This window comes from Hyla sarda, chromosome 1 (genome assembly GCF_029499605.1).
Source record: "Hyla sarda isolate aHylSar1 chromosome 1, aHylSar1.hap1, whole genome shotgun sequence".
Lineage (NCBI taxonomy): Eukaryota > Metazoa > Chordata > Amphibia > Anura > Hylidae > Hyla > Hyla sarda.
The window spans coordinates 323,473,800-323,495,206 of NC_079189.1; the positions used below are offsets into that span (position 1 = coordinate 323,473,800).

The 21,407-nt window shown below is 42.2% G+C and overlaps 1 protein-coding gene across 1 annotated transcript in view; it reads left to right on the forward strand.

The window, feature by feature from the left end:
- The window catches only part of PLPPR1 (phospholipid phosphatase related 1), a 185,791-nt gene that overhangs the window by 83,203 nt on the left and 81,181 nt on the right, over positions 1 to 21,407 (forward strand). Inside the window, exon 2 of the mRNA XM_056519271.1 lies at positions 15,957 to 16,057. Within this exon, the coding sequence (XP_056375246.1) occupies positions 15,995 to 16,057 (63 nt within the window). The 5' untranslated portion in view covers positions 15,957 to 15,994. The remainder of the gene's footprint in view (positions 1 to 15,956; positions 16,058 to 21,407) is intronic.

Consider the following 21,407-nt stretch of genomic DNA (forward strand, 5'->3'; position numbering starts at 1 on the left):
GCAATATCATAAATGATACACAAGTATTATAGAAAATGCAGATTTATTGGTTAAGAGTAATAAACATACATGAGAATGTAAACACAATGGCCCACATTTATCATTGTAGGTGTAATTGAAAAATTTTTTTACACCTTTTTTTTTGTGTGCTGGTAATGTGTAGGAGCACCACATTTATTAAATGGTCGCAGAGCATTTGATACATTTTGTGCAGGTCACATTTTCTGAAATCTTTCTCTTCACATACACCAAAAAGCTAAGCTAAATCTTTAGGAGCTAATGTTAGTAACTTACATCTGCATGGTATTAATTCTTAAAGAGATAGGAACATATGTAGAACATTAATAAAGCATTCTAAGCTTATCTTAGTAGTTACATTAAAATTAACATTACAGACAATGGTATCAGTTTGCAACAATAGTTAGGCAATATATCATATCATGGTATTACTCTGAGAGAAAATGTTATATCAGATTATAGAAGGAATGGGGCAAATATCTAATCTCTGGATATATTAAATCGAGGTGACTTATATGAACCCTCCAGCTACTTCTAACTAACCACACAATTCTGGCAGTACATATTTAAGTACAGATATAAAATCGGTGGTACTAAATTTGGACATTTTAGGTACAATACCATATTTATTATCTCTTAATACATTTGGAGGAATGCTTTCTTGATATCCCCTAGAAATATTTTTATTTATATCAAATTAGTTGGTGGAGGGTCAAAGACTATGATATAGTGCACTGAGAGGCATTGGCCACACGCGTCCTCTGCAGAAGGAGGTGATGTGGCCGGTATCCTACACTCTATTACAATCTCATCCTGGAGATTTTGAGAGATTATCCACGATCCTAATTTGATATACCGTATATACTCGAGTATAAGCCGACCCGAGTATAAGCCGAGACCCCTAATTTCAACCCAAAATCCCAGGAAAAGTTATTGACTCGAGTATAAGCCTAGGGTGGGAAATACCTCATCCCCCCCTGTCATCATCCAGACCCGTCATTAACATCCTCATCATCCCCTTGTCATCATCCCACACATCCCCCCTTCATCATCCCCTTGTCATCATCCCACACATCCCCTTATCATCCCACACATCCCCCTTTCATCATCCCCTTGTCATCATCCCACACATCCCCCCTTCATCATCCCCTTGTCATCATCCCACACATCCCCTTATCCCACACATCCCCCCTTCATCATCCCCTTGTCATCATCCCACACATCCCCTTATCCCACACATCCCCCCTTCATCATCCCCTTGTCATCATCCCACACATCCCCTTATCCCACACATCCCCCCTTCATCATCCCCTTGTCATCATCCCACACATCCCCTTATCCCACACATCCCCCCTTCATCATCCCCTTGTCATCATCCCACACATCCCCTTATCCCACACATCCCCCCTTCATCATCCCCTTGTCATCATCCCACACATCCCCCCTTCATCATCCCCTTGTCATCATCCCACACATCCCCCCTTCATCATCCCCTTGTAATCATCCCACACCCCCCCCCTTCATCATCCCCACCCCCCTTCATCATCCCCACACCCCCCCCCCCCTTCATCATCCTCTTCTCATCATTCGCCCTCAGTGGTCTTCAACCTGCGGACCTCCAGAGGTTTCAAAACTACAACTCCCAGCAAGCCCGGGCAGCCATCGGCTGTCCGGGCTTGCTGGGAGTTGTAGTTTTGAAACCTCCGGAGGTCCGCAGGTTGAAGACCACTGCGGCCTTCAACATGCGGACCTCCAGAGGTTTCAAAACTACAACTCCCAGCAAGCCCGGGCAGCCATCGGCTGTCCGGGCTTGCTGGGAGTTGTAGTTTTGAAACCTCCGGAGGTCCGCAGGTTGAAGACCACTGCGGCCTTCAACATCATCCAGCCCCCTCTCACCCCCTTTAGTTCTGAGTACTCACCTCCGCTCGGCGCTGGTCCGGTCCTGCAGGGCTGTCCGGTGAGGAGGTCGTCCGGTGAGGAGGTGGTCCGGGCTGCTATCTTCACCGGGGGCGCCTCTTCTCCGCGCTTCCGGCCCGGAATAGAGCCGTTGCCTAGACAACGACGTATCTGCGTCGTTGTCAAGGCAACGTGACTATTCTGAGGCCGGGCCCGAAGCGCTTAGAAGAGGCCTCCCCGGTGAAGATAGCAGCCCGGACCACCTCCTCACCGGACCACCTCCTTACCGGACAGCCCTGCAGGACCGGACCAGCGCCGAGCGGAGGTGAGTACTCAGAACTAAAGGGGGTGAGAGGGGGCTGGATGATGTTGAAGGCCGCAGTGGTCTTCAACCTGCGGACCTCCGGAGGTTTCAAAACTACAACTCCCAGCAAGCCCGGACAGCCGATGGCTGCCCGGGCTTGCTGGGAGTTGTAGTTTTGAAACCTCTGGAAGTCCGCAGGTTGAAGACCACTGCGGGTGGGGGAGTTCACTCGAGTATAAGCCGAGGGGGGTGTTTTCAGCACGAAAAATCGTGCTGAAAAACTCGGCTTATACTCGAGTATATACGGTAATTCCATCCCCATATTAAAATGATCTCAATCAAATAAGAATTAGCTTTATGCTATCAGATATATGTGGTATGTGAGACCTCTAACTTAAAGTAATGGGAAAGAGGGGAAGAAGGTGTAATTATAGGACCATTGTATAGTTACCGTACAGCCGTATTGCTGCATCTGATAGGACCTCTCTGGCTCCTCGTGGCCTTGTCTTTTGGATAACTTCCAAAGGAAGGCTTATTGGCCCATGATACCTTTGTGCCTCATGGTGCTTCTAGAAAGGCCCCCTTCTCTTTAGAGGAAGACTATATTATTTTTATTTAATACCTCCTGGTAGCATCTGATCTCCCTTGTGCCCCCATTATTCTCTAGAAGATTATACACTGCTCAAAAAACTAAGGGAATACTAACATAACAAATCCTAGATCTGAATGAATGAACTAATTGTATGAAATACTTTCGTCTTTAGTTGAATGTGCTGACAACAAAATCACACAAAAATTATCAAATTTATCAACCCATGGAGGTCTGGATATGGGGTCACACTCAAAATCAAAATAAAAAAACACACTTCAGGCTGAAACAAGCAAAGAAAACCAAGAGCGGCGGCAACACTTTGGATATAACTGAATACACACTGCTGGGGCTAAACTTCTCGCTTACCCGGTTCCTGATGTGGGGTGCGAAGACACAGATCCAATGTGACATGTATACTGGAAGAGAGAGAAAAATCCCACTCACCAGTCTAGGGAACACAAACAGCTTTATTCAGGAAAATGCACAGCATCAGTCATCATTCCATTCAGCGTGGGGTCAGGGGATTGGGCAAGTGGAACACAGGTGTGGGGTGTGTGCAGTAGGGCAACAACGTTACCTGCATGATGAATGATGCTGTGCATTTTCCTGAATAAAGCTGTTTGTGTTCCCTGGACGGGTGAGTGTGATTTTTCTTTCTCTTCATGTATACATACTACAGGCTGATCCAACTTTGATGTAATGTCCTTAAAACAAGTCAAAATGAGGTTCAGTAGTGTGTGCGGCCTCCACGTGCCCGTATGACCTACCTACAACGCCTGGGCATGCTCCTGATGAGTCTGTGGTGCAACATGGCGTTGGTGGATGGAGCGAGACATAATGTCCCAGATGTGCTCAATCGGATTCAGGTCTGGGGAACAGGCGGGCCAGTCCATAGCATGAATGCCTTCCTCTTGCAGTAACAGCTGATACACTCCAGCCACATGAGGTCTAGCATTGTCTTGCATTAGGAGGAACACAGGGCCAACCGCACCAGCATATGGTCTCACAAGGGGTCTAAGGATCTCATCTCGGTACCTAATGGGAGTCAGGCTACCTCTGGCAAGCACATGGAGGGATGTGCAGCCCCCCAAAGAAATGCCACCCCACACAATTACTGACCCATCGCCACACTGGTCATGCTGGAGGATGTTGCAGGCGGCAGAACATTCTCCACGGTGTCTCCAGACTCTGTCACATCTGTCACATGTGCTCAGTGTGAACCTGCTTTCATCTGTGAAGAGCACAGGGCGCCAGTGGCAAATTTGCCAATCTTGGTGTTCTCTGGCGAATGCCAAACCTCCTGCACGGTGTTGGGCTGTAGGCACAACCCCCACCTGTGGACCTCGGGCCCTCATACCACCCTTATGGAGTCTGTTTCTGACCGTTTGAGTGGACAGATGCACATTTGTGGCCTGCTGGAGGTCATTTTGCAGGGCTCTGGCAGTGCTCTTCCTGCTTCTCCTTGGACAAAGGTGGAGGAAGTGATCCTGCTGCTGGGTTGTTGCCCTCCTACGGCCTCCTCCACGTCTCCTGATGTACTGCCATGTCTCCTGGTAGTGCCTCCATGCTCTGGACACTACGCTGACAGACACAGCAAACCTACTTGCCACAGCTCGCATTGATGTGCCATCCTGGATGAGCTGCACTACCTGAGCAACTTGTGTGGGTTGTAGACTCCGTCTCATGCTACCACTTGATTGAAAGCACCGCCAGTATTCAAACATGACCAAAACATCAGCCAGAAAGCATAGGAACTGAGAAGTGGTCTGTGGTCACCACCCACAGAACCACTCCTTTATTGGGGGTGTCTTGCTAATTGCCTATAATTTCCAGCTGTTGTCTGTTCCATTTGCACAACAGCATGTGAAATTGCTTGTCAATCAGTGTTGCTTCCGGATTGGACAGTGTGATTTCACAGAAGTGTGATTGACTTGGAGTTACATTGTGTTGTTCCCTTTATTTTTTTGAGCAGTGTATAATTATTACATAATACCTCCTGCTGGTATTTTCTCTCCCATGTGCACCCCTTACTGTGGCCTGAAGATATATTCATAACCCATGGTTGTTTATTACCTATGCCCCTGGTATTAAACTCTTAACCAATAGGTACATAGGCAGCCCCCCTGGAACAGTGACAATACAATTCCTTCTAGGTGTCTCTATAACTCCACTTATCATGCCCAGGGCCCTATTCAGGGATTAAGGGTTTAAATAGTTCAATACCAAAAATATAAGTAAAATAAGGAGAGATATGACCTCTTAACTACACCTTTGTTTATAGATAATGTCTCATTATGAAGGACATTGTAGCTGGGACATTTAGAGATACCCCAAACAAAGCTGATATTGTGTTCTGAGAACCTCTTTTGTTATTGTGAAGAAATTAATGTGAGCAAGGGAAAAGGTATGATATAGAGCTTTTTAAAGCTCCGAAACATTTTTCAAGGGCAGGAGAGGTGTATGGAGTACTTAGGGAATATAATCTGAGTTATTTTAGAAAATATGGTTTGATGACAGATAGTCTGTAAGAAAAAAAAATGGTCTGCTCAAATTCAGAGAAGCAATAATGAAAAAAGGAGTTGGTTATCTGAGCCCTCCCAGGTCTGGTGATTAGGTGGTAAAAAATGTATTAATCCTAAAGGCTCAAAATATGCCTTTCCTCAAGGGGTTAAAGATACATCTAGTTAATGTGTCACTAAACTATCCAGAGACCACCATTGGGAAAATGATCAGTTCCCCTCTGTCTGACATATTCAGTACCTGCTGTTGTCCGTCCTTGCAATGTTTAAATTCTATTGGCACAGTTGTGTATCGTTAACAATCCCTTTTGCTCCAGCAAAGCAATTTTCCTAGTAGGAATAGTTGAATTATATAAGATAAAGTGAGTTTCTCTATGAAATAGGGAAGAAAGATCCACTGAGCAGCTGAGCTTTAGCAGATATAGCAGTGGAGAAAGATAGTATTCTATGACTTAGTCCCAAGTGAGCAGTGCGGTATATGTAACCAAATTCCCTCATTGCTGCCGCAAAGGTATTCATGGCAAAACTAAAAAAGAACAATCATTGTGCAAAAACATAAAAAAACTAACAAAAAAAAAAATGCTATTTTGTAACATTTGGGGGCTTCCATTTCTATGCAGTACATTTTTCAGTAAAAATTACACCGTCTTTTCATTCTGTAGGTCCATACAATTAAAATGATATCCTCCTATATAGGTTTGATTTTGTCGTACTTCTGGAAACAATCATAATTACATGCACGAAAATTAATACGTTTAAAAATGTCTTCTTCTGACCCCTATACCTTTTTTAATTTTTCCGCATACGGGGATGTATGAGGGCTCATTTTTTGCGCCATGACCTGAAGTTTTCATGGATACAAATTTTATTTTGAGTGGACTTTTTGATCGCTGCTTATTAATTTTTTTTATTAAATAAAAAAGTGACCAAAAATACGCTATTTTGGACTTTGGATTTGTTTTTACGTGTACGCCATTGAACGTGTGGTTTAATTAACAAAATATTTTTACAGTTCGGACATTTCTGCATGTGGCGATACCACATATGTTTATATTTATTTTTATTTACACAGTTTTGTTTTTTTTAATGGGAAAAGGGGGGTGATTCAAACTTTTATTAAGGAAGGGGTTAAATCATATTTATTAACTTTTTTTCTCTTTTTTCTGCAATATTATAGTCGCCATTGATTGCCCACACTGATCAATGGTTTTGGCGCTCAACTGCTCCTGCCTGGATCTCAGGCACGGAGCAGTCATTCGGCAATCAGACAACGAGGAGGCAGGTAGGGCCACTCCTTGTGTCTGATCGGGACACCGCGGTGGTCCCAATCAGCCTGACTGAGCTGCAGAGATTGCTTTTGCTTTCACTTTAGAAGCGGCGATCAAAGTTGTCTAAAGGGTTAATACCGGACATCACTGCGATCAATGATGTCCAGTATTAGCCACGGGTCCCGGCTACCGTTAGCCGCCAGGACCAACCCGATATGACACGGGGTGACCGCGTGACCCAGCATTATATCGCAGGAGCCGACACAGGATGTTAATATACATCTTGCATTGGTAAGGGGTTAAAGTGTACCTGTCGTTAACGAAAACTGTTTATATAATGTGGATATTACCATTATACTATATGTATATTTGTAATATACTTTGGTTGAAAAAATATATATTTTTGTCCCTACAGCTATTGTCTGTGTGTCTCTGTGAGGAGACAAATAGAGAAAGTGTGGGTGGACAAACAGGGCTCTGTGCCCTAAGGACAAGCAAGGCTCTGTACACTGAGGACAAGCAGGGCTCTGTGCACTGAGGACAAGCAGGACTCTGTACACTGAGGACAAGCAAGGCTCTGGACACTGAGGACAAGCAGGGCTCTGTACACTGAGGACAAGCAGGGCTCTGTGCATAGAGGACAAGCAGGGCTCTGTGCACAGAGGACAAGCAGGGCTCTGTGCACTGAGGACAAGCAGGGCTCTGTGCACTGAGGAGAAGCAGGGCTCTGTACACTGAGGACAAGCAGGGCTCTGTGCACTGAGGACAAGCAGGGCTCTGTACACTGAAGACAAGCAGGGCTCTGTGCAGTGAGGACAAGCAGGGCTCTGTACACTGAGGAGAAGCAGGGCTCTGTGCAGTGAGGACAAGCAGGGCTCTGTACACTAAGGAAAAGCAGGGCTCTGTGCAATGAGGACAAGCAGGGCTCTGTGCACTGAAGATAAGCAGGGCTCTGTACACTGAGGACAAGCAGAACTTTGTGCACTGAGGACAACCAGGGCTCTGTACACTGAGGACAAGCAGGGCTCTGTACACTGAGGACAAGCAGGGCTCTGTGCAGTGAGGACAAGCAGGGCTCTGTGCACTCAGGACAAGCAGGGCTCTGTGCAGTGAGGACAAGCAGGGCTCTGTGCAGTGAGGACAAGCAGGGTTCTGTGCACTGAGGACAAGCAGGGCTCTGTGCAGTGACGACAAGCAGGGCTCTGTGCACTGAGGACAAGCAGGGCTCTGTACACTGAGGAAAAGCAGGACTCTGTGCAGTGAGGACAAGCAGGGCTCTGTACACTGAGGACAAGCAGGGCTCTGTGCAGTGAGGACAAATAGGGCTCTGTACACTGAGGACAAGCAGGGCTCTGTACAGTGAGGACAAGCAGGGCTCTGTGCAGTGAGGACAAGCAGGGTTCTGTAAACTGAGGACAAGCAAAGACCCTGAAAACTAAGACCCCGACCAATCAAAACTTTTATATCATGACATAAGTTTTATAAAGTGACAGTAACATTACGTTTTCTTGTAGAAAGTAGTGCAATATATTCATATTAATTAGTTGATGAACAGTTCAGATAAATACTTTACACTTTCATAAATTTGTTTTAGAATAATTATTCCCTATGAAGTGACTTACAAACTTTCTCTGCTATAAAAAGCAGCACTAGATATCAATTCACACTTGAGGCAAAATAACATGTGCTGCTTCTAACACACAGATGTATGCTCATTCCCAGACAGAGATATGAGGCACTATGCTTTTTGAAATATCTGTACAGTGCTGAAGGCTTTATGTTAGATACAGTTCTCCAGATTCATGACTCTGGCTCATTAAAACAGAAATAATATTGTTAAGTAAAGGGAATTTTTAAAACATCTCTTATCCATTGATTCTGCAAAACATGAGTCATACGAACCCAGTGAGTTGATAAAATATTCTCCACCATTTAGTAATGGAAAAATTAGTCTTTTCCACTGGCCCCAAAGATCCAAAAGTAGCCACACATACTCAGATATCATTATGAATTAATCACAGATACTTCCATAGCAGTTTGTACTAGCCATACAGTATCCCATAACTATGTAACACCCACATATTTCACAAGTGCCAGCCATCAACTTTTCCACACAGCTTGTGGCAACCACAGATATCCCATAACAATTTGTACCCTGACGCAGAAACGTACTCAATGACAAAAAAGAAATAAAAATAAACCCACATTGCTGCAAACCTCCGCATGCAGTTATGTCTCAGGCAGATACGTAAAATATTACATGTGTAGTCTGATTAGACGCTGGGTCCTGCCACAGGAAGGTGTAAAAGTACTTCCCCACTGGTAATAATAAAGACTCTCAGAGGCTCCTTTTGGCTAGTGTATCTCTTGATGAGAGATCATTGATTGCTATACGTGCCTCTACAGTTCACTGGAATATTTACCCTAGTTAACAAACTACATCAACAACTTTGAGAATCAGGATGGTCATTTAGATGAATTGCCCACCCGCTAGGTTGTTCTGACTAAGCTGTTAGGAGGTGCTGGGAGCAGTGGTTAATTGAGGGCATGCACACAGCAGGTTCTGGACTGCCTAGACAGACCATCAGTAGAGAGGATAGTTTTATCCATCCACAAGCATAAGCATTTCTCACATTTTTCTTGTCCACCACCCAGACACAGGTGGCCAATTCATTACACACCTCTGTCTCTGCCCAAACAATTTTCAGGCACTTATCAGAAGGAAATTGGGTGTCAAAGAGCCCGCTACATGTCTTGCCATTGACAGTCCGCCACCATTGCCTTTGTGTGCAATAGTGTTGTGAATGAGAAAGCTGGACTGATTTTGGTTTTCTTTGGCATCTGATTATGGTTGTGCTTTAAGTAGGGAAGCTATGTGGTGAGTGCTTCAATCCTGTGGTGCGGAACACTACCTCCACTAATGATGTGAAGATCTAAAATCATGGTACTTACAGTCAGTTAACATTGATAAGGGAACACTTACAGCTCAGGATAGTCAATGTATCCTGCAGTGATATAGCAGGGATTCCTATTGCCATCTATTTGCAGGATAATGCTTGCCCACCTACAGCAAGGGTTTCCCAGGAATGACTCCTTAAAACTTCCTTGACCTGCCCACTCACCAGCTTTGTTGCCAGTTAAGCAATTATGGTGAGTCAGTTTCAGCAAACTACAAATGTACAAGCTCAACAGGGCCAGCTGCAACATCTGTGGGCAAATGTGCTACGTGATGCCATATGGAACCTCTATACCTCCATACCCAACCATATCTCATCTTATATCCAGTCTAGAATGTCCAACAGGATTATAAAGCCTCCTTTCAATTGTACAGTTTTCCCTAATAAATATATTCTTTCACTCACTTGCTAATATTTTAAATGATTAATTCGATTTCAACAACTCCTTTTTGGTGCATCATTTTTTTTGTCAATGAGTGTAGCTGTAGATCATGCTGCTGACACCTCACTTTTCAACTTCAGTCCGAACACTAAACTTTACCTTGCTCAGCAACAATAAATCTCTAAATAAAGGTAAGATGAGATGCTGTAATGCAAGATGTCATTTCTGTCACTTTTTCTGTTATATAAAGAACCCACAATTTTTTTCAATTTAAAAACAATTTGAAAACATTTCAAATTAAAGAAATACAACAAGGGTATTCCAGGAAAAACTTTTTTTTATTTTTTATTTCAACTGGCTCCAGAAAGTTAAACAGATTTGCAAATTATCTCTCATCAAATAAACTTTTGATATATTTTAGATTAATGAATGTTGAATAACTTTCCAATAGCATGTTAATGAAAAATATGCTTCTTTCTATTGTATTTTTCCCGATCAGTCCTGTCAGCAAGCATTTCTGACTCATGCTGGAGTCCTAAACACTCAGAGCTGCCAGCCTGCTTTGTTCACAGTCAAACAGGCTGTGAACAAAGCAGGCTGGCAGCTCTGCGTGTTCTCCTTTGTGAACAAAGCAGAATGGCAGCTCGTAGTGTTTAGGACTCCAGCATGAGTCTGAAATGCTTGCTGACAGGACTGATAGGGAGACCCCTAGTGGTCATTTCTTCAAAGTGGAAAATTAAATAGAAAGAAGCATATTTTTTTAATAACATGCAATTGTAAAGTTATTCTGCATACATTAATATTTAATATATCAAAAGTTTTTTTGATGAGAGGTACCCTTTAAAAAATTTTAATCCTTCCAATAATTATCAGCTTCTGAAATTGAGTTGTTCTTTTCTGTCTGGCAACAGTGCTCTCTGCTGACATCTTTGCTTGTATCGGGAACTGCACAGAGTAGAAGAGGTTTGCTATGGATATTTCCCTTTACTCTGGACAGTTCCCGAGACAGGTGTCATCAGAGAGCACTTAGACAGAAAAGAACTCAACTTCAGCAGCTCACAAGTACTGAAAGGATTAGGATTTTTTAATAGAAGTCATTTACATATCTGTTTAACTTTCTAGAGCCTATTGCTACCACACCTCTCTTTTCTTAAGTCTAAAGCTTTCTCGGCTGCAGCACCCACCTGTTGCAGCTTCCGGCAGCGATGGAGGCTCTCATCCTAACGCCTCACAGCCACGGTGTCGGGAGATCGTGATGTCACGACTCAATGCAAGTCTATGGGAGGGGGTGTGACGGCTGCCTATGCCCCCTCCCATAGACTTGCATTGAGGGTCGGGGCGTGATATCACACGGGGGCGGAGTCATGACATCACAATCTCACGTCACCGTGGTCGGGAGCCGAAGCCTCCAGCATTTCCAGAAGTTGCAACAGGTGGGTGCTGTAGCCGAGATCCCGGGGGTCCCCAGCGGCGGGACCCCTGCGATCTGACATCTTATCCCCTATCCTTTGGATAGGGGATAAGATGTCTAGGGGCGGAGTACCCCTTTAAGCCCTCAACTGTGTTTGCCTATGCTGCAATGTCTTTGGAGGAGTGGAGCCTTGTGTAGGTTCATATCTCCCTGAGATAGCAATCTACCCTTTCAAAATGACTATTATCTGCATAATGGTTATTTCAATGTTTTTCCAGGTTATTTTTAGTAGAAAATATGAAGGATACCGAGTTGTAGCTTTAATAAGGATGGAAAAGTGTGCCGATATAATAACTATGTGAAACAAGCCTCATGGCAACAGCTTTACTTTTTGCTAAAGTTATAGTACATACAGGTGTTCACATAACTTAAATGGGGCTTCAGGATATAACATTAATGGCCTATTCTTATAATGGACTGTCTATGAATGCTTAATGAGATCCTTACTAATAAGCAGAATGAAGGGGTATCGGCACTTAGCTCCATTTACTATAGTACCGGATAGAAAACACGCTCATATAGAAGTTACTGTGTCTTGTGCTACAGTAAATGGGCTTTGGCAAACCTGCCTCTTTATTGTTCTGATCAGTGGGATTTCCTAAGGTTAGGCTGGAATGTTGGAAAACCCCTTAAGCTTATGGCTATGGCTCCAAAACATTGTTTGTAATCCCCTGTTGTTTTCTCACTGCTTCCAACAATAGTGACCAAAAGCTAGAATGGATTCTTCTCTAACAACCTGTCACATGAAAGCACTAGAGATGTAGGTCTATAGTTTGCCAATGGCAGCTAAAAATGAAGACGTCTGTTATTTGTTATAAACTGGTGGCTGATTCCTCTTGTGTGATTCGCAGAATTGGAATAGCACTAGTCGTGGGCTATTTTGTTTAATATCCTGTTAAATTCTTTACAAAACTATAATGCTATCTGTTTATTTGAGGCCACAATGTTGCAAAATAAAATCAAACATCCCGCTACAAAATAAAATATGAATCACACAGAATTATAGCATCATTTCACTGAAGGGTCTTAACCCCTTAAGGACGCAGGGTTTTTCTGTTTTTGCACTTTCATTTTTTCCTCATCACTTTCTAAAGATCATAACGCTTTCAATTTTGCACCTACAGACCCATATGAGGGCTTATTTTTGCGCCACCAATTGTACTTTGTAATGATATCAATCATTTCACCAGAAAATTTTCAGCAAATCCCGAAAAATATATTTGTGGGGCAAAATTGGAAAAAAAAATGCCATTTTGTAATTTTTGGGGGCTTCTGATTCTACCCAGTGCACTTTTCAGTAAAAATGACACCATATTTTTATTCTGTAGGTCCATACGGTTACAAAGATACCCAATTTATATATGCTTTATTTATTTTACTACTTTAAAAAAATTATAACTACATGCACTAAAATTGTCCTATTCTGACCCCATATAACTTTTTTTTATATGCCCACTCTGTAGCCACTTTGCCCCCCTTGGAAGTCATAATGACAACTATTTAGCCAGTACCCCTATGACCCCTGTACAGTCATAATGCCCCCTCTGTAGCCACTATGCCATCCTGTACAGTCCTTATGCCCCCCTTGTACAGTCATAATGCCCCTCTGTAGCCACTATGCCCTCCTGTACAGTCATTATGCCTTATGCCCCCTGTCCAGTCATAATGTCCCACCACCCGTTGTAACTAGCCTGATATCATATGCCCTCTCTATTCTTAAGGACCCCTCTTTGAACTCTAATATGCCCCCTCAGAGCCAGACACCAGAATAAAACTATCCCCATCATGAAATAGATGGACCTACAGAAACAGAACCAGACCGCAAATCCGAGTAAATGACACCTCATTTTAATCCAGTTCACCAATAACCCAGTGTATTGGGTTTAGTGTGAGTGAACCTGCTGTCAGTTTCCCTTTAAAGCAGTACTATGGTGTTTTTTTTTTTTTTTTACTATGCCTCTGTGCTTGGGCTGTCAAACGAAACCAAACAAACGTTAACTCACCTTCCTATGTTCCCCTGTTGTGTCGATATCGGTGTCCTGTTCACTGGTCTCTGTCTTCTTCCACTTCCGGTGAATCACGCTGCACTCGGAGCATATCACTACGCTGAGTGCAGTGTGACTCACCGTCTCACAGGAAGCGGAGGAAGACAGGGGCCGGAGAACGGGACACCAATATGGGCGCAACGGGGGAATGTAGGAAGGTGAGTTAAAGTTTGTTTTGTTTCATTTTGCAGCCTGGGCACAAAGGGATAATAAAAGAAACACACCATAGTACTCCTTTAATATTTATATATATCTTTCATTTCTGCTTGAATATAGAGCTTTTTTTTTTCATAATCCTGAGGCATCTTATTTTTACTAACAGTTCATAACTTATCTCATTATGAGGACTAAAGATTCGGGTGGACTTTGGTTGTCTGGTTGTACAGTATTCTTTATTAAATATACTTTAGAGTGTAATTCCTTCTGGAAGAACTAAATAAAATGAGATGCTAGTAAAGATTTTGACCTGATGTACAGCATCAATCCTTGTTTATACAGACACGGAATACAATCCCTGTATACTACTGGATGAAAACAAGACCCTACACAATTCTCTACTGCGATACAAGAGTATTTTGTTTGGGAATAGAGATGTGTGAATTGTTTGGACACAAAAACATCTAAAAATATCTGAGGTTCAGCAAATCTGTGCATTTGGAATTTTAAAATAGGAGTATGAGGAAGGAGGATCAGATGACTGGGTGGAGGCCTGGATTTGTTGTTAGCACTGTACACTCAAATTTAGGGCCAAATATTGTTTTATTCTGCGTCAAGCAAATGTTTACACTGCTTTCTTACAGGAATATAAACTACCTGCTGATAGAACTGTGCACTCTTTATTGCTCTGCAAAATCTAAGTGTTCTAAAGTCTTCTCATACTTCATTTAATCACTGCATGGGGGTAATATTTTCTCTTGGTATAGCTGTTTTTTTTTTTTATAACTATGTGCTGTTGGTCTAATATTTGAGCATTTGAGGCCCTGCTTTTAATTTTGCCCATGGCCACACTATATCTACAACCAGTCCTGTTCACGTGCACATAGGGGGAGAGGGACTGGTGCATCCAATTATTTCTGTGTCCATGAGCTGCCCCCATGGGTATGGATGCTGGTGTGCTCTGGTATTATGTCATAGAGAACAATCCTGTAGGCATCTCAGCTCCAGAAAAACTTTTTTAGTTTTAGCATCAGAAATCTGAAACATACCATAAGAATTGTGAGCAGGTTTTCATTTTTTAGGTGATTCACTGTACTTTTGCTTGTATATCAGCCCCACACATTATACCTATTAAAGATAATAGGACACTATTTTGCTCCGAAATCTGCTTCGGCTTCATGCCAATGTTCACATTGTGAACATGCTCTTAGAGTTGCGCAGAATAGCTGTCATTGTGGCTGCATGCCAGAGAACTACAGGCATTTAGCATAGGCAATTCATGCGGTTGGTTACAACCATTTTACGGGTTTGGTTTGTCCACTCTAGGGATGTTGGAGCCCATTAAAAAAACTATTTTTAGTTAAACCCCTGTCCTGTTCTTCTCTCTGAAATTGTTAGTTGTTTCAAATATTCCCATTTTCTTTTGACTAAGCAAGTATTTATAGAATGTCATTATACTTTTGTCCTTCTCAAAGTGAAAATGTAAATCCTTTTGCTGGTGTTAAAGGAGTTGTCCAGCAAAACTATTTTTTTCAACAGACGTGCTCAGGTTGTGTGATAACATAAGAAAGCCTGTACTTACCCCACCTTGTTCCCCTGCAGCCTTGTTATCATGGTGCCTGGTCTCCGTTGAACTTCATTTCATGATGCTGCAGGTTATATGTCACATATGTCACATGGCTGTGATGGAACATGTTGCAGCCATTGATTGGCTGAGTAAAAATGTGACATATTATGTGCAGCATCATGAAGCAAAGTTCAACTGAGACCAGGCACCATGATAAGACTGCAGGGGGACAAGGGAGGTAAGTACAAGCTTTCTTATGTTATTTCACAGCCTGGGCATATTTCTTACACAACTTTTCGTTGCAGTTTGGTCCATTCTGAATCAGAAACAGCCTCTGAATCTAGACCAAAACAGACCAATAATTCAATAGAATTGGACCCAAAATTAATTTTAAAAAGATACCCTATGTATCCCATTAGGATACATAAGGTGTAGATACCAGTGTAGTTGTGACGAATGGATCGAAAGGAAGGCTAGTGATCCGTTTGTAAAGGATCTACTGAAGGACAACTGACATACAAGGGTAAATTCAGGGATAAGTGGTGAAACTGTTTCCGATAACCTACTTAGTTATTAGGAGCTGCTGATACTGAGAAAACTGTAGAGCCATGGTCTTTATTTCTATTTATATTAATATGTATGTTTGAATATGTTGGTATGTTTATGTGCTATTTCTTTTTGCTATGAACTATGAAATGCTGGCTGCTACATTAAATGCAATGTTAACTGACCCAAAAATAGGTTAAAAATCTTTACAGCTTTCTTTTCTTTTCTGTTCCAGACATTTTAGGTATCACAGACCTTTCCAACTGAAAGGAAATGGCTTTGGAGAACAATACCCATCGCAGTTATTCAATTATACCATGCTTCATCTTTGTGGAGGTAAGTGCTATGTTTCTTCTTAGAAAGTGGCAGGGTTGCTATGGTTACAGTTGCAGTTCAGGAAACATTTGACTGTAAGGCTTCATCCACAGTAGATATCTACCTGTTTTTATAGTTATTATATTGCATGTGTCCCTGAAAACATCTTATAGAGCAGCTGGACAACAAGTCATAGATGGCAATCTGTGTACAGAACATATGCAATCCTGTCTTATAAAATGGATCAATAATAAAGTGTAAACAAAAAGTATCAGATTTGTAGATCAATAAAACAATAGAAACCAATAATAAAGGCAATCGCGTAGATTTGTACATGGCTGTAGCCTCATAGATGCTATTTATTCCCTGAATGTGACTTTGAAGCCAATAGTATACACAACATTACTATTACATTAGCAGTGACAGCAGATTTTGTCACTCTCTGGCCATTAAATTCACGAGACTACATGGAACATGAATGAACAGATGCTGATCTGTCACAGTGAGTGTCATTTGGTCTCGGTGCCAGGAGTGATAACAACATGTCATGCAGGGTTCACATCATGGCAGTGGTTTACAGAGATGTCACATGAACCAAACATAGTCCAATGATTGATGAGCTGGAGGGGATCACGGAATTCACAAGCAGATATTGTAGACAGACAAAATGATGCTATGTGATTTTTTTTTTTTTTTTAGATATACTGTATTACAGAAGACAGTCTTGTATTCTAAACCATAAAACAATCTATTATATATTATGTTTTTTCTTTTTGTAGGACTCATGTAGAAATGTGGTAACCACAGGATGGATGGGTGTATTAGTAGCCATATAGTAATCTATTGTATCAGAGTAGATTGAATACCTGAATGCCCTCCTGTTGTGGTCACAGCAATTTTTGTAATGGGAAAGGCGTGGGGGGGAGGTGGTAGGTGGTGACAGCTCATGTAATAGTAGTCCTTGACCCTGAGACATTCAGGTCTGGATAAGTTTAGATAACATTAACTCTACCACACAGGCCAGATACGATTAACTTCACTGACAGGGGTCTTTGCAGCTTGGCACACGCTGGTGCACATGTAAAAGTAATTTGTTATGCATGGTTAGTTGCATTATAATACACGCTCGCAGGGTGTAAGGTGGTAAAGGCTTGTAAGAATGGTGGCACTGGCTCTGGCCGGAAGCCTACTAAGAGTCCAATGAAAACAGACGAGCGCTTGCCCAGACCCTCTCTTCTAACTTGAAGTGAATCTCCTTCTTGGAGTAGGAAAATAAGTTTAGAACAGACAACCTTTCAGCTTGTATTGGAGACAGTTCTTGAATGTATATTAACTCCACATGTAGTTTACTCTGAGTAACCCAGAGCTGATTTAAGTTGGTTAGCAACTTGAACAGGATCCTCTGGCAGAGTCAGGGCTAGCTAAACTTTGTACGGCATTCTTGCTGGCAGGAAGCAGCTTACAGGGGCCGCTTCTTGGGCCTGAGCCAGGTTACAATACTAACTAGATTAAACTGTATCCAGCCCTCTGAGGAGTGAAGGTTGGACTTAGGGGATGCCTCCCACAGAACTTTCTAGAGGCTTTTAGGAAGAAGCCTGTTTGAGGGACTTTCATGTGACCTACTGCTCATATGCATTTACACCAGTGTATTTCACCGGTGTTGGCCGCACAGCGAAAGTGAACCATTGCATGACTTAAAAAGTGTTGGCTAAAAAAAAACTTTCTATGTTGCTGGGGGCAGCTGTAAAAAAAACACTTGCTTTCCTACCTTGGTTATCCTTTTAGGGCATATTGATAAAATGGAGGGGGAAATGACCACTTGGGACCTTCTCCATGAATCAGAATAGAGAGTTGGTCTTTAATCTGCTCTGTTATTTGAATAACAGCCATAGCATGATATGTCCTCCGCAGCAGCTGCATTGTCCTACCAAAATCAGCAGCTGTAAAACAAAGGCTCTTGGAATCCCAGTTCTCATGGTTCTCAGATACTTCTCAGCTGTCCTGTAAATAGGCCATAAGTGGTCATTATAAGAAAACACTTTCAATGTGTCATTGGTTTGCAAATATATGTATTTACAAAAATCATCCGTGTGCCATGCTTACCAATGTATTGTACCATCTTATAAAACAACTATGTACCTTGATGTAGTCATGAATTGTACACGGCTATATCAAGCTATATTTCTCACCCTTACTGTTCTGTATTAACTTTTTCCATACAAAGTTCTGTATGTTCAGTAAAATTGTATGTACAATGGTAAAGTCGATTCCATTGGTTCAGTATGCAACCGATCTCCTGTAAAACACAATGACCACTTATTGGACACAATTATTTTTTCCTAACAACTCCAAAACTTTACACAATATGTCAAGGTCTAGAAAGTCTACAACACTACAATACTCCAACATTTCCAGTGGTCAACTCTGCCGCATCTTCTGTGACAAGATTAATAAACTGTGAGGTCTGGGATATCTCTTATTACGCAGCACTTCACACTAAATTGTCCTCTACATCCTCTAACCATCCGACAGGCTCATAAGGAACTCATAACATATACTCACATATAATTCCAATAGTGCTTTGAAATGTCAAGCATGTAGTATGTGTCTCTTTCACTTAAAGGGGTTCTCCGGTGCTTAGACATTTTATCCACTATCCAAAGGATAGGGATAAGATGCCTGATCGCGGGAGTCCCGCCGCTGGGGACCACGTTTGTAATCAGTCCCCGTAGCGTGTTCGCTCCGGGTCTGATTACCGACGACCACAAGGCCAGCGGTGTGTGATGTCACGCTCCGCCCCTCAATGCAAGCCTAAGGGAGGGGGGCGTGACAGCCTCCCGTAGGCTTGCATTGAGGGGTGGAGCATGACGTCACATGCCGCCGGCCCTGTGGTCGTCGGTAATCAGACCCGGAGCAAACACGCTACGGGGACTGATTACAAAAGGGGTGCCGCGTGCATGATCACGGGGGTCCCCAGCGGCGGGACTTCCGCGATCAGGCATCTTATCCCTATCCTTTGGATAGGGGATAAGATATCTAAGCACCAGAGTACCCCTTTAAAGGGTAATACTGCTCTATCTGTCCATGGTGCTGAACCTAATGACAGGCTCACTTAGGCTTACATATCAGTGCCAATGATAATAGCACAATTTATACTTTATAAAGGAATACTATAAAATGAATATACGTGTGTTGTGAACAATTGTTAAAATATTCGTCAATTTATTGACTAAAATAGCAACATAAACATATCAACACTAATGATCAAAAATTAGGAAGATTTCTGTAAATAATGAAACAATTTATGTTTGTTCCATTGTTAGTTAGCCATCTGCATCAGATGATCCTGGTTTGGTGTCAGGCAAACTTTTTTTTATTCTAATTCATGTTTAAATCCTGACTGCTCAGGCAACAACAAGTGTTGGAGCTCAAAACAGACAAGTGGTCAGGACGACTCTTTTTGCATCTTTTCTGCTTCATCTTGGATGCCATTCAGTATTCTTGGTAAAATTTTGGGGTGATGTCATAACCCTTTTCCTGCATAAAGATTATCCCCTTGCCATGCACAGGGGCCCATGAATCTAGTAATCTGTGGAAATGTATTTGTAAGATAGTGTATCATAAGAATTATTGGAGGTATTTGCAGTCACAATCTAAATTCCAAAACAGCCTATCAATAAGTTTTTGAGTCTAGAAGCAAACCAAAGAAAACCCACTGAAAGAACATGCAAACTCTGCTCTCGGCCAGATTGAACCAATGACCAAATGAATGGAACATTTATATGGAGTTTGCCAATCAAGTAGTCTTTTTAAAGAAGTTATCCAAAGATTAAAACTTATCCATAGGATAGGTATAAGAAACTGATGCATCCAGCAACTGGGACCCCCACTGATACCGAGAACAAGGGGACCTCCCCTCTGATCAGATACATATCACTTTTCCTATGGATAGATGATTAATATTAATCTTGGTGTAAACCCTTTAATAAGAAAAACTTTCTGCAGGTCCGAAAGGATAATTACTGGGCCATGGGTGAGACAGACTGCTTCCCGCTGAACCCATAACAGTAATATGACATGTACTGCTCTAATGTTTACCCATATGATCAGTCTGTCTCAATGCTTCCAGTGACTATAGGTCGTGTTACCACATACCCTTCTATACTGCTATATGCCTTCTTCGTTACTCCGCAGCAATCTGGTCTGATGAAGGTCCAGTGTGGACTGAAACATCATTATTTTTGGGATTGCTATTAAAGTTACCTTTATTCTATTCAAAAGTGGTGTGTGAAGTTTTATCTGCAGTCTGTCACAATGGCATACCTTGAGGTAGACCATTTTTATACTACAAGCCCTGCTTGCTTTGATCACAAGGGAACAAACTACATAAGATTTCCATTGATCCCAATACTGTGTTTTGCTGCTTGTTTCTACCTTTAGATCTTAAAAGTTCTCAAAAATAGGAAATCTGATGATTAATATATTGCATGTGGGGAAATATGGTGCTGGTTGCTGGATTATAGGAGTTTATTAAATATATTTTCTGAAATAAAGTCATGTTGTATATAAAATCATGTGATGTATTGTATTCTAATATCTGAACCATACTTTTTGAAGGGTGCAAGGATAGTAATTATTCAGTTTATTCCAAGATTTTTACTTATCACTTGTTTATTGGACAGGCCATAAGTATTTGATCAGTGACAATGAATTGTACTAGAATAATGAAAATAGTTCACAGGGGGGTACACATTTAAAACATAACTTTTAATGGAGACACTAAACCCAATGACCCCCACAACAAAACAGCCAGACAAAAATCAAACACAGAGGTCCCAGCAACTGAGACCACCTATTGCCAGTGAATTGCAGGAGGGGGTAGGGGTTATCAATTAGCAAGCCAACCATCCACCTGGGAGGTAGATAATCATTCGGGGGGGGGGGGGGGAGGGAAACAGCTAAAGGATCCAGCTCACAGCCTTGGATTTAAAAACCCTGGAAGTCCCTGACAGGGAGACGTAGTGATCCCTACACCCTACTCCCACAGGGACCAATGGGGACCCTGCCCCAAACTACCCCATTGGACTCACCCTAGAAGTCCCTACTATATACAACACCCATACACTGGTACAACCCGTATATTAAAATGCAACTGCTGGGAGCACAACTGATCATGAAAATAGGGGTCCCTTGTCCCCCTGTGTGATTGGAGCAGCGGTCAAGCAGGTGCCCCTTTGCACCATTCACTTGCTATAAAACTGCAGAAGATATCCAAATCCTTTTCTTCTGTCTCACTAAAAATGAGAGATCTGTCTCACTGAGGTGATATATAAAATGACAGACTAGCCCCAGTGCTTAATATAAGAATTAG